Raw genomic sequence first — 12,643 nt, 5'->3', positions numbered from 1 at the left:
CCCACCCCGCTCCCCTCGAGAACCCTCAGTTTGTTTTTCAGAGTCCATCATCTCTCATGGTTCGTCTCCCCCTCCGATTTCCCCCCCTTCATTCTTCCCCTCCTGCTATCTTTTTTTTTTTTCTTAACATATATTGCATTATTTGTTTCAGAGGTACAGATCTGAGATTCAACAGTCTTGCACAACTCACAGCGCTTACCAGAGCACACACCCTCCCCAGTGTCTATCACCCAGTCACCGCATCCCTCCCACCCCACCGTCTAATACATTTTATCTTGATTAATGAACTCTCTATAATCAGTATTTAGAAAAAAAAATTAAAAATAAAATAAGCATTTAGGAAAATAAACTAGATGAGTACTTAAGAGCAAAAGTAGTATCATTTAAGTCAGCTGATTTTGGAGTCCATCTCTAATACAAATATACTAAAGGTATATTATTCATATGATATATAATCACAGGTATGTAATAGTCATATGATATATATAACAATCATACAATATAATATGTATGATAAAAATATATATTGTACCTGCTGAAAGACAAGAAGTATCTCGTATAAAAGTGCCGTAGCTGTATCTGTATATTCCACAATAAGCTTCTGTAACTAGAATTTTAAATAATAAGACAATATAATTGGCAGAGCCAAAAAAAATGGTAATTTCTCCTGGTTACCATTAGGTACTTATAAAAGAATTTTTGATTAACTGAAAATATAATGAGTGTGGTCAGTTTTCCTGTTGTTTGGTTCAGATATTCCCTCCCCCCAAAAAAATGGCTCTCATAAAAAGACTACACATTGAATAATGTTTAAGAAGGTGGATCAGGGAAAGAAGATACAATGGCCCACAGAATGCTAACACACAAAAAAACTGCACACTTGATTTGCAAAATCATTCAGATCAATAACCCTACATCCTTTCAAGACTATTGAAATATGTTCCCTAGAGTTAAGGTAGGAGATTGGGAAATTTAAGCTTATGCCCAGTCTGTAAAATGGGTAAATATAGGGCTTAGAGACTTTTCTTTTTTTTCTTGCAAGAACTCCAGTTAGTGAGGCTGTTTTCTAGCCTCAAGTAGCTCTTCTAGCCCATACACCACTTGGGGCATGAGAGCTATGCCTGTGGGCATTGCCGCAGGCCAGCACATCTTCACAAACAGTATTCTTCGCAAGAAAGAGCTCTAGTTTGAAATCTCCCAGTCTGTTAGACCTTGGAACCAAAATGTATATGATCTGCTCATGGCTGCACTAATAGCCCAGGTGCAAAAGATCACCAAGTCTAAAAGCAGGAAACTCAGACCTATCTATTCTGCCCACTACATATTTTTATATGGAAATACCATAGGCAATCAAGTCAGTGAATCCAAAACCAAATTCATTGTTTCCCTTTTGAACCTACTCTTCTTGCTGTAATTCTTATCTGACACCCAGGCCAGAATTTTTTTTTCACATCAACCTGTTGATGCAATTTCCTAAAAATTTCTGGAATCTGTCCTCTTTACAACTACCATCCCTTTTCTTTTCTTCATTAATTTACTCAACAAATATGCATCAGACACTGTACTAAGTGTTGGGGATACAATGTGGAGCAACAGAGACATGGACAGTGCCCTCATGGAAGATAGTGGGGGACAAACAACAGTCTAACAATCAAATAAATAAATGCCTCGTTGCTAACTGAGATAAGAGCTCTGAAAGAAGAGTATAGAAAGTTAGGAGAGCTCTAAAATGAGGGCCTAAGTCTCGTTTCGGGGGTTGAGGATAGCTTCACTCTGGCCTCTGTCATTCCTCACCTGGACAACTGCACTAGCTTCTTAGCCCTGCCTGAGTCTTGCTTCCATCCCACTCTTTAATCCCTAATCCACTTACTCCGCTGTTGAAAATTGTATCATAGATACTCCACATAGTCTCTAATATTCATATATATGAATAGGGCTATAATATTCATACAGATGAATATTATATTCATGTTATATTTAATTAACGTCTGTCTCTCTAACCAGACTATAAACCAGTGAGGGCAGAGGTTGCGTCTGTTTTGCTTCTTGTTGGGACCCCACTGCCTAGCACACTGTTTAGCTCATTATAGAGTTTCAATAAATATTTACTGAGTGACTGAATACATCTAAGAGTTTTCTAAAACATAACTCTAATTGTATGTTTAAGAACTATCAAATCATATCCCATCCTTTAAAAAAAATTGTGTTGTTCTGCTCAAACTAATATTAAGCTGATTTATTCTCTCAGATTATATGCTTTCTAGATAGTCTGATATCTCTAATGTTTTAGTAAAACCTTAGAAAAACAAGTAATTCTCGCTGCGTTTGCACTACTTAGATAGATAAGGAGATGGTAAACTAAGGCAAGAGAGTTAGCCCTAAAATCTTTTAAAGACTGCTCTTTTGGGCGCCTGGGTGGTTCAGTTGGTTAAGCGTCTGCCTTCTGCTCAGGTCATGATCCCAGGGTCCTGGGATTGAGTCCTGCATCGGGCTCCCTGCTTCTCCCTCTCCTCCCTCCCTCCCTCCTGCTTGTGCTCTCTCTCTCTCTTGCTCTCGCTCTCTCTCAAGTGAGTAAAATCTTAAAAAAAAAAAAAAAAGTGCTTTTTTACTATTAGACCCCTACTGTGGAATTAGATATACATAAATATTTTATAGAGACAAACAGATTATCGAATACATACTGAATACTAATTATTTTCCTTAGTATACATACTTTATTTTTCTTAGTATACATACTTTATTGTTTTCTTTTTTTTTTTTTAAGATATTATTTATTTGAGAGAGAGTGAGAGAGAGAGCACAAGCAGGGGGAATGGCAGGCAGAGGGAGAAGCAGGCTTCCCACTGAGCAGGGAGCCCGATGCGGGACTCGAGGACCCTGAGATCATGACCTAAGCTGAAGGCAGAGGCTTAACTGACTGAGCCAGCCAGGCGCCCCAGTATACATACTTTAAAATGTATAAAACCGATATATTAATATTGACAGAATAGCTATCTAAGTTTTGAGGTTAATGGCAAAATATTTACTCTTTGATTAAATTATATTTCTATATTCTACAATATCATGCTCCACATTAGAAGACAGGAAGCCAGGACACCCCTACATATTATATTTAGTCTGCCCCCAAATTCTCATCTCACCTCAGCATCGAAAGACATCTCAACTAAAGTTGAGTCAGCCATCAACTGGATATCAAACACAGGACAAGATTTTGGAATCTGAGGTTCACTAATTAAAATTACCAAAAGATTAAGCAATGTTCCCCTGAAAAAATAAATAAAAGGCAATTAATGAATAAAGTTTGAAAAGAAAAATGGTAAAGCCAAGTTTGTAGACACTGACTATAATTAAAAGTATAAAGCATTGCAGACCATTCTTGACTGAACTTTTGGATCCTTGGACATGCAGACAATTAAGTAGTGGTAAAACATTTAAGTGAAAATATATAATGTCTTGGTCTTTTGACTCAAAGCAAGTTTTGTTTTTGTTTTTAAAGAGAGTGTGCACAAGTGCGAGAGCAGGGGTGGGAGGGGCAGAAGGAGAGGGAGAGAGAGAATCTTAAGTGGGCTCCACGCCCAGCACGCAGTCTGACCCGGGGCTCAATCTCACGACCCTGAGATCATGACCTGAGCTGAAAATCAAGAGTCCATCACTTAACAGACTGAGCCACCCAGGTACCCCTCAAAGCGAGTATAGTTCTAGAAGTTCACATAGCTTAGAAAACTTAGTAAGTCTGGACTTAAGGGAAATCTGGGTGATTTCAATTAAAGCGGTATTTTCCAAAGGGCTCTTTCTGCCCTCCCCCACAAAGGGCTTTCTTATGGACTATTAATTCCAGGCAGTAATATAGTCAAAATAGATTCTGTGGTCGAAAGAGGTATAGGAGATACTTGGTTAAACCGGTTCATTGGATATCTTTACTATTGGACTTCACAGAAGTTTTAATATGCTCATATGCACTGTGTATCTCCAGGACAAAGAAACTGCTGTATGAAGCTTTTCTTAATGCTTATTTAATCACAGGTTTTTTGACTCTAGGACTCTTTTTAAAATTTTTAAATTGAAATTTGGTTGACATATTAGTTTCAGGTGTATAAGATAGTGATTCAACAATTATATGCATTATCAAATGCTTACCACGATAAGTATAATTACCATCTGTCACCAAATGAAGTTATTACCGTATGACTAACTATATTCCCTATGCCATACTTTTCATCCCCGTGACTTACTTATTTTAAATTTGTACCTCTTAATCCCCTTTACCTGTTTTACCCATTCCCCCCATTCTCCTCCCTTTGGCAACCACTTGTTTGTTCTCTGTATTTATGAGTCAGTTTCTCTTTTTGTTGTTATTTGTTTGTTTACTTTGTTTTTTAGATTCCACATATAAGTGAAATCATATGGTATTTGTCTTTGTCTGACTTATTTCACTTAGGATAATACCCTCTAGGTCCATCCATGTTGTCACAAATGGCAAGATTTCATTCTTTTTTATAGCAAAATAATATCCTATTGTATATATACACGACATCTTCTTTATCCATTCATCTATCAGTAGACATTTAGGTTGCTTCCATATCTTGGCTATTGTAAATAATGCTGCAGTAAACATAGGGTTGCATACATCTTTTTGGATTAGTGTTTTCATTTTCTTTGGATGACTACCCAGAAATAGAATTACTGGATCATATGGTACTTATATTTTTAGTTTTTTGAGGTCCTCCATACTGTTTTCCAGAGTGGCTGTACCAACTTATATTCCCAAAAACAGTGCACAAAAAAAAAAAAATTAGGATGGAGCTCTTCTTTTAAACAAAGCATTTCAGAGGCTTACTGTTCCACTGAAGACTACTAGCTATTAGTTAATAAAACTAGTATTACTTTTAGTCTTTTCCTTTCAAAAGAAGTGTACTATCCATTAACCTACACTAATAACTCATTTAAATTGTTACTATATGTTTGAATAATGTACCCTATTATTTGAAAATGAGAAGGAAAAAAAATCACAATCCAAACTTAGGCTCCTAAGGAGATGAGGTTTGGCAGTACCATCGTCATGTATGTTATACAATTCATGTATAGTTGAAAAGGAGCCAAAAGCAGATCACTAGGAAAATCAGTTGCCTAACTGAAGACAGTATCAGAGTAGCTTTGACAATGGGAGTAGTAAAAAGTTACAGATAGGACTACATAAAAATCCTCTATAACCATAAGCATTCTTTTCATAATGGAATAAAGGAAACTATAAACAATCCCTGTTTAGTAATATTTGAGGCTTCCTAATCTTTTTACAATCACTTAAATCATTACCATGATTAGAAGTTCATGATGAACCAAAATTTTAATAAAAATAGAATTCCCCTCCTTTCTCCAACTCAAAAAGCAAGTCAGTTCTTATATCTGCAAAATAAGAATCATGTCAGCACACTTCTCAAAAAAGCAGGATATGTCCTACAGGATATTTGTTCATGTTTTACTCAGGCTCCTTTAAAATGGCCAATCTTACTTTTAGAAGATCCTTCCAAAAATCAACAAAACATTTCATTTAGAAGCTTTTCTTGATATTAAGTTTGAAATGACATTCCATTTACTGATCTATTTAAAGTCCTTTATTTTCAGCAACAGCTTCTTTTCCAAGTATCATATATCCAGGGTTAAGGGAAGGAACTCTCAAATTCTGGGTCACTTTCTGTGATAATATATGAATTCAACCATAACAGTATTAAAATATGAATGGATTTATGGCACATTTCAAGAAGAATTCAGTGAACTGAGTTGAGCTCATAAAATCTTTACTTATGAAAAAAATAAAGAGGAAAATGCTGAAATGATTAAATGCTTTTTTATTTGCTCAAATGGAATTTAATTTGAAGTCTACTCCTCCTGCTGACACTATTTAAAATCCACTAGGTCAATAATAGAAGAAATTTTAATCTAAATGGTAGTTTCATCCCCAAAATAAAGACTTTATTATAGGATTGACATCACAGCCTTAAAAAAATGGTGCCAACAATTTTGATACTTTCATTGTTTAGATTGTTATTATTTCCAATGTGAGAATTTTGAATGCATTGCAATATATTTTATAATATATATACAGACTTTGAAAGGTAAACTCATGGTCTTAGAAGTCGGTCTGTGTTATTGTGTTAGGCAGAATTCTAATATGGCTTCCAAGATTTTTGCCCCCTGGTATATACACCCTAAATAATCCCTTCCCCTTAAGTATGGACAGGACCTGTGAATATATTAGGCTATTACTCTTGTGATTATGTTATGTTAGATGAGAAAGGTAAAGGGATTTTGCATACATAATTAAGATTCCTAATTTGTTGACTTTTGAGTTAATCAAAGGGAGATTATTCTGGGTGAGCCTGATTATCCATTTGAGCCCTTCAAAGAGTGCTTAGAGCTTCTCTGAGCTCAGAGATAGTCTCCTGCCAAAAAGCAAGCCATCATGAGTTTATAGCTATAAAGAAATTAGTGCTGGCCACAAAAACCCAAATGAGCTTGGAAGATGACCCTAAGCCTCTGATGAGACTGCAGCCCCAGCCGACACATTGACTGCCATCTTGTGAAAACCAGAGCAAGATGATCCAACTGAGCTATGCCCAGATTTCCTGATCCACAGAAACTGTGGGATAAACAATTTATATTGGCTTAACACTGAGTTTACAGTGATTTGTTACAGGGTAATAGAAGACTAATGCAGTTATATTAGACATTAGCTGCACTAGTTAAGGCTACAGGTAACATGACTTGACCCTATGCATGTCAAAATTGGCTGAAACATTAGTTTTACAACCAGACTCTATTATAGCAATATAATATATACATTGAAATACATGAAAAGAATTAGTCATATCAGGAAAGAGGCCTGCTATAGTAGGGCTGATGTGGCCAAACCAAGTTAAGACAGAACAATTAAAAACAGAGCAGAGGTTAGTAAGACTGATGGTTTTTCAACTCAGATTGAGAGAGGTAGGGATCAAAAGGTGGACAAAAAGAGTAACATGATTCAGCAATAATTCAATGTGGCAAGATAAAAATATAAGAAGTAATCTTGAATCTCTATCCTGGAGATTGGGGAAATGGTACTATCAACTGCATAAAGAAGTATACAGAGGGGGCTCCTGGCTGGCTCAGTCAGTAGAGCATGCAACTCTTGATCTCAGAGTTTTAAGTTCAAGCCCCACGTTGGGTATAGAGATTACTTTTAAAAAAATAAAATCTTTTAAAAAAAAGTATTCAGAGAAAATAAGAGAGTAATGGAGTGTGTCTTCCTTGTTTGCTGTAAAGCAGGGGTCAACAAACTATGGCCTGCAGGCCAAATAGCCCAGAACCTGTTTTTATAAATAAAGCTTTATTGGAACAGAGCTGTGCTCATTCATTTATATATTGTCTTTGACTGCTTTTATGATACAGTGGCAAAGTTGAGTAGCTGCAACAGAGACTCTATGGCCTGAAAAGCCAAAAATGTTTACTCTATGGCCCTTTATAGAAATGTTTGGCCATCCTGGTATACAGCATAGTACGCCCATAGTCCCTGGCACAGAGCAGGTTGCTTAAGAAATGTTCATGAATATTATCATCGAAATTCATTTGTAAAGTTCTCTAATAAACAGCCAGAACAAACATTACTAAAAGTTTTTATTCTTCTCCCTAGTTCACATGTTTTAGAGCCCATGGCCCTCATTTTCCTTCTACTTTCTAATACAGAAAATTTAAATAAACAGTTGATGAGGGTGGGGAAAAGATTAAGATTATAGAACGCTGGCTCAGGATGTAATTCATAGTCTATAAATCATATAAAAAGATCAAGCAGATAATATACAAAATATGCAAACACGTATTTTCTGTGGCAAAGAATGCTATTGTCCCCCTATTGTACGTTCTTTTGTTCTTCCTTTTAATAAGAGGTGTCCATATCACCACCCAGAGTTTAGCTAGGTATAGAGCCATGCAACCACAGACACATCCAGCTTCTCTGGCAGCTAGATATGGGCATATGCCTGAAGTCCCCATCAACAGAATGTGAGCAGAAAAGCCTAATATGCCTCTCTTACAGAGGAAATTTGCTTGCCTTCCACTTCTCTTCCTGCACCCCATAGGGTTTAATGAAGTCACGAAGGTCAGTCAGGGATAGCACAATAAACCATGGGGACAGAGATAGCATAATAAAAGATGTCAGAGCAACAAAAGGGAGGGAACCTAGGTCTCTGGCTGATGTTCTAGAGGAAAGCTTGACTATCTACTCTGGACTAGTATGTGAAAAAGATATAAATTTCTATCTTCTGTGGACCACATATTTTAGTGTATCTTTATTATAGCAGCTTACTCTATATGTTAATAAACCCCCCCACCGTCATTCACTTCAAGGTCACACAATTATATATTAAATGAAGCTACTATTAACTCCTCCCTTTACAATATAATCTTTCAGTTATGTGGGTATAAGGGTACTCTGTAAAATTCTAGTAGAGAACCCCTGGCTTTTATTTTTTTTAAAAGATTTTATTTATTCATTCGAGACACAGAGATAGAGAGAGAGAGAGCATGAGCAGGGGGAGAGGCAGAGGGAGAGGGAGAAGCAGGCTCCCCGCTGAGCCAGGAGCCAGACGTGGGGCTCGATTCCAGGACCCTGGGATCATGACCTGAGCCAAAGGCAGACGCTTAACCATCTGAGCCACCCGGGCGCCCCAGAGAACCCCTGGCTTTTAAAGTATGATGGGGCATTTGGGCTTTTTCAAGTTCACCAGACAATGACAAAAGATAAAATTATGCTAAGAAAATCTTTGTACCCTTAATAATCCAGAGAGACAGAGAGAACTCACTATGTGCCAATTAATCTGTTCATCACAGAAGGAAGTGGAGAGACAAAGAATTTTAATATGCTTATAAGGGGATTGAACAGAGAAGTCAGAGAGCTATGAGTTCTGGAAGACACTCAACGGAGTCGTTAATGGGTTGTAACTACAAGGTGCCAGGGTCTCCTAAAAGACCTTACCGCTTAGCTGCCAATGTGTTCAGGCGCGATGACTCAGTTTCTGTTTCTCTGAACATCAGTCCCAGAGTCTGTATAATTTCAATGCATGCTCTAGAAAACAAAGAAAAAAGCACAGAAGTGGCATGATTGCATTACAAGTTCAGAATTTCACAAAATTAGTAATCCTTGATAGAATTGCTCTCAGATATCTATACAGAAAAACGTACGGAAAGGAAATTCTGTATGTTAATTGTCTGAGTCCCTACTCTGTGATTGCTGCGTACTAAACACTCAACAATATTTGTTCAATGAATTAATTAATAGCTGAATATCAGGATTAAAAGTCATTTTCATAGTGGTTTTTTGTCCTTAACATTTTTTTCTGATAATCACACACTATTTTAAAATTATTTTTAGGGGTGCCTGGGTGGCTCAGTTGGTTAAGCGTCTGCCTTCAGCTGGGGTCATGATCCCAGGGTCCTGGAATCGAGCCCCACATGGGGCTCCCTGCTCAGTGGGGAGTTTGCTTCTCCCTCTCCCTCTGCCACTCCACCTGCTTGTGTGTGCACGCAGTCTCTCTCTCGCTGTAAAAATAAATAAATAAAATAAAATTATTTTTAATAATTTTAACTTTCTCAAGTAGGTAATATTTGGCTCAAAATTTCAAAGGTAAAAAAAGGAATACAGTGAAAGGTGTCTTTCCCCCAGACGCCCATTTTTTTTTTCCTTTGGGACAACCAATATTACTAGTTTCTTATATAGCCTTTCTTTATTTTTTTAAAAGATTTTATTTATTTAAGGGAGAGAGAGAGCACACAAGTGGAGGGGGAGGGGTGACGGGCAGAGGGAGAGGGAGAAGCAGACTCCCCACTGAGCAGGGAGCCCAAAGCCAGGCTGGATCCCAGGGCGCCGAGATCATGACCCGAGCTGAAGGCAGACGCTTAACCAACTGAGCCACCCTTCTTTAAAAAGTAGAATAGGGGCGCCTGGGTAGCTCAGTCGATTAAACTTACAACTCCAGGGGCAGGTCATGATCTCGGGGTTGTGAGATCTAGCCCTGTGTCAGACTCTGAGCTGGGTGTGGAACTTGCTTAAGATTTTCTCTCTCCCGGGGCCCCTGGGTGGCTCAGTCGTTAAGCGTCTGCCTTCGGCTCAGGTCATGATCCCAGGGTTCTGGGATCGAGCCCTGCATGGGGCTCCCTGCTTGGCGGGAAGCCTGCTTCTCCCTCTCCCACTTCCCCTTCTTGTGTTCCCTCTCTCGCTGTGTCTCTTTCTGTCAAATAAATAAAATCTTTAAAAAAAAAATAAAAGATTTTCTCTCTCCCTCCTCCTTTGCTCCTCCCCCCCCAAAAAGTAGAACAAAATGAATGCTATTTTTAAAAACCTATGTGAAGCAAAACTTGCAGCACCATTAATCATTAATACAGTATATATTTTGTCCAGTGCCTTCCATTTATCTTTAATACCCTGAGGGAAGAAAAATCTATGACTATCCAGTTAGTACTTACACCAGCTCATCAGCCCTTTGGCTTTTATTTTGAAGTATGCTCTTATCCCTAGACTCTGGCAAGTACTCATGAAGTTTGTTCACCAGGAAATAAAAAAGGTCACTGGTCTGTGAAAGCAAGCAGGAAAGATGGTCATTAGGTTATCAGTTGGTAAAACTCTATCTTTACATAATAAAAATATGAAGAAATTATTTATTCTTTGGGGACGAAATGAAATATATTATCTCTCATTAATAATAGCATAACCCAAATTGAAAACACTTTTTACTTACAACCAGGAGACCACTGTCCTGGTGAACAGAGCTAGAGCTAAAGCCTAGGGGGTGAGGCTGAGAGATCCCCAGTGGGCCCGGCTCTACCATTAATATTGAAGTCCCTCCAGAAGTAGATGTATAATCTCAGGCAAATCATTCAGTAACCTGGGAATACTATATTAAATGGAGGCTACTATAATTCCTGCCTTTCCAAAGTAATTTGGCCTTTGTGAGGATACAATGAATAATGGCTAGAAAAATACTTTTTAAAAATGTTTGCTAACCTAGAAGCAAAGGCACAGCACTGGTATAGCCTAATGAAGACAGTGAAGAATGATACTAATAATTCTGTTAATACAGTGGAAATGTCGATTGCCATCTCCAGGAGAATATAAACACTGACTTAAGAGTGTGCGAACCAGTTTTTTTGTGCTTCTGCGCGGTCTCATGAGATAAATCGAGCATGAAATAAGCACTGGCCCATGAAATCAAGCAAGTTGGTACTAATGAGAAATATAATGTAATTGCTTCTCTTTTCCTCTCTTATTCATTCCCCCCCCCCAGGACTTTTTTTTACTAGTGACAAATTAGACTCTTTGTTTAGACAGGTATTATGTGTACCTTTATTTAGGTGGTAGGGCATGAGAAGAGACTGAGCAGGGCAGATGGAGAGAGGGACAAGAGGAGAAGAAGCAGATTGTATGCCAGGCCCTCTGAGAAGAGCTGCCATTTACCAGGGCCCTGGGAAATGAGCACAGTGTGGTGGCTTTATACACTAACTCTGAGTTCACATCCCAGCTCTGCCACTGGTTAGCTGTATGATACCTGGCAAGTCACTTACACACTCTGTGACTCAGTTCATGTCTAACATGGAGTTAATGTCACCTGATGGGGTTGCAATAAGATAGTATCTGTAAAGCCTGAACGGTGCTCAGCACATCACAAGTGCTTAGTAAATTTATCAGTTGTTATTGTGATCTCCAACCTGCTCACTAGTTCAGGAACTTTTATTCTTAAGGTATCTTCCACCACCCTGCAACAACATGGAGAAATCTCAAAACTATTACGCCAAAGAAGCCAGCACAAAAGAGTACATAGTGTACATTTCCGGGTAAGTGGAATCCTAGGACAGGTAGAACTAATCTATAGTGACAGAAAGCACAGTGACTGCCCAGGGCCACGGATGGGAAGAAACTGCCTGCCAAAGGCTATGAGCCTTTTGGGGTGATAGAAGTGTTCTAAATCTTGATTGGGGTGGTGGTTAGATGGGTATGTACATTTGTCAAAACTCTTTAAACCAAAACCCGTAAAATATCCCAATAATTTCTCCAAAGAAGATATACATATGGCCAAAAAGCACATGAAAAAATACTCAACATCACTAATCATTACAGAAATGCAAATCAAAACTACAAAAAATCAGAAAATAACAACTGTTGACAAAGATGTGAGAAAACTAGAACCCACATGCATTGTTGGTGGGAATGTACGATGGTGCAGCTGCTGTGGAAAACAGTATGATGGTTCCTCAAAAAATAAGAAATAAAATTACCATAGGATTCAGCAATCCCACTTCTGGGTACACTCCCAAAAGAATTGAAAGCAAGGTCTCAGAGATATCTACACACCCATATTCACAATGGTGATGTTCACAACAGCTTAAATGTGGAAGCAACCCAAGTAGCCATCAATGGAGAATGGATAAGCAAATGTGGTCTTTACATACAATGGAATATTATTCAGCCTTAAAAAGGAAGCAAATTTTTACATATGCAACAACATTGATGAACCTAGAAGACATGCTAGGTGAAATAAGCCAGTGATAAAAAGACAAATACTGAGTGATTCCACTTACAAGAGATATTTAGAGAAATTAAACTCATAGGAGGAAA

At 38.0% G+C, this 12,643-nt stretch overlaps 1 protein-coding gene and 1 long non-coding RNA gene across 3 annotated transcripts in view; one reads left to right on the top strand and one right to left on the bottom strand.

Annotated features, from left to right (window-relative positions):
• Positions 1–12,643, bottom strand: part of CUNH12orf56 (chromosome unknown C12orf56 homolog) — a 97,121-nt gene that overhangs the window by 8,946 nt on the left and 75,532 nt on the right. Inside the window, exons 7-10 of the mRNA XM_032420212.1 lie at positions 10,498–10,604; positions 9,011–9,100; positions 3,141–3,264; positions 533–607 (exon numbers count right to left, since the gene is read on the bottom strand). Of these exons, the coding sequence (XP_032276103.1) occupies positions 533–607; positions 3,141–3,264; positions 9,011–9,100; positions 10,498–10,604 (396 nt within the window). The remainder of the gene's footprint in view (positions 1–532; positions 608–3,140; positions 3,265–9,010; positions 9,101–10,497; positions 10,605–12,643) is intronic.
• Positions 1–12,643, top strand: part of LOC116642141 — a 96,471-nt gene that overhangs the window by 35,312 nt on the left and 48,516 nt on the right. The window lies entirely within an intron of this gene.

This window comes from Phoca vitulina, unplaced genomic scaffold, assembly GCF_004348235.1.
Source record: "Phoca vitulina isolate PV1807 unplaced genomic scaffold, GSC_HSeal_1.0 scaffold23, whole genome shotgun sequence".
NCBI lineage: Eukaryota > Metazoa > Chordata > Mammalia > Carnivora > Phocidae > Phoca > Phoca vitulina.
Note: the sequence above shows the minus strand (reverse complement) of the source record. Positions and strands in the feature narration are given on the sequence as shown.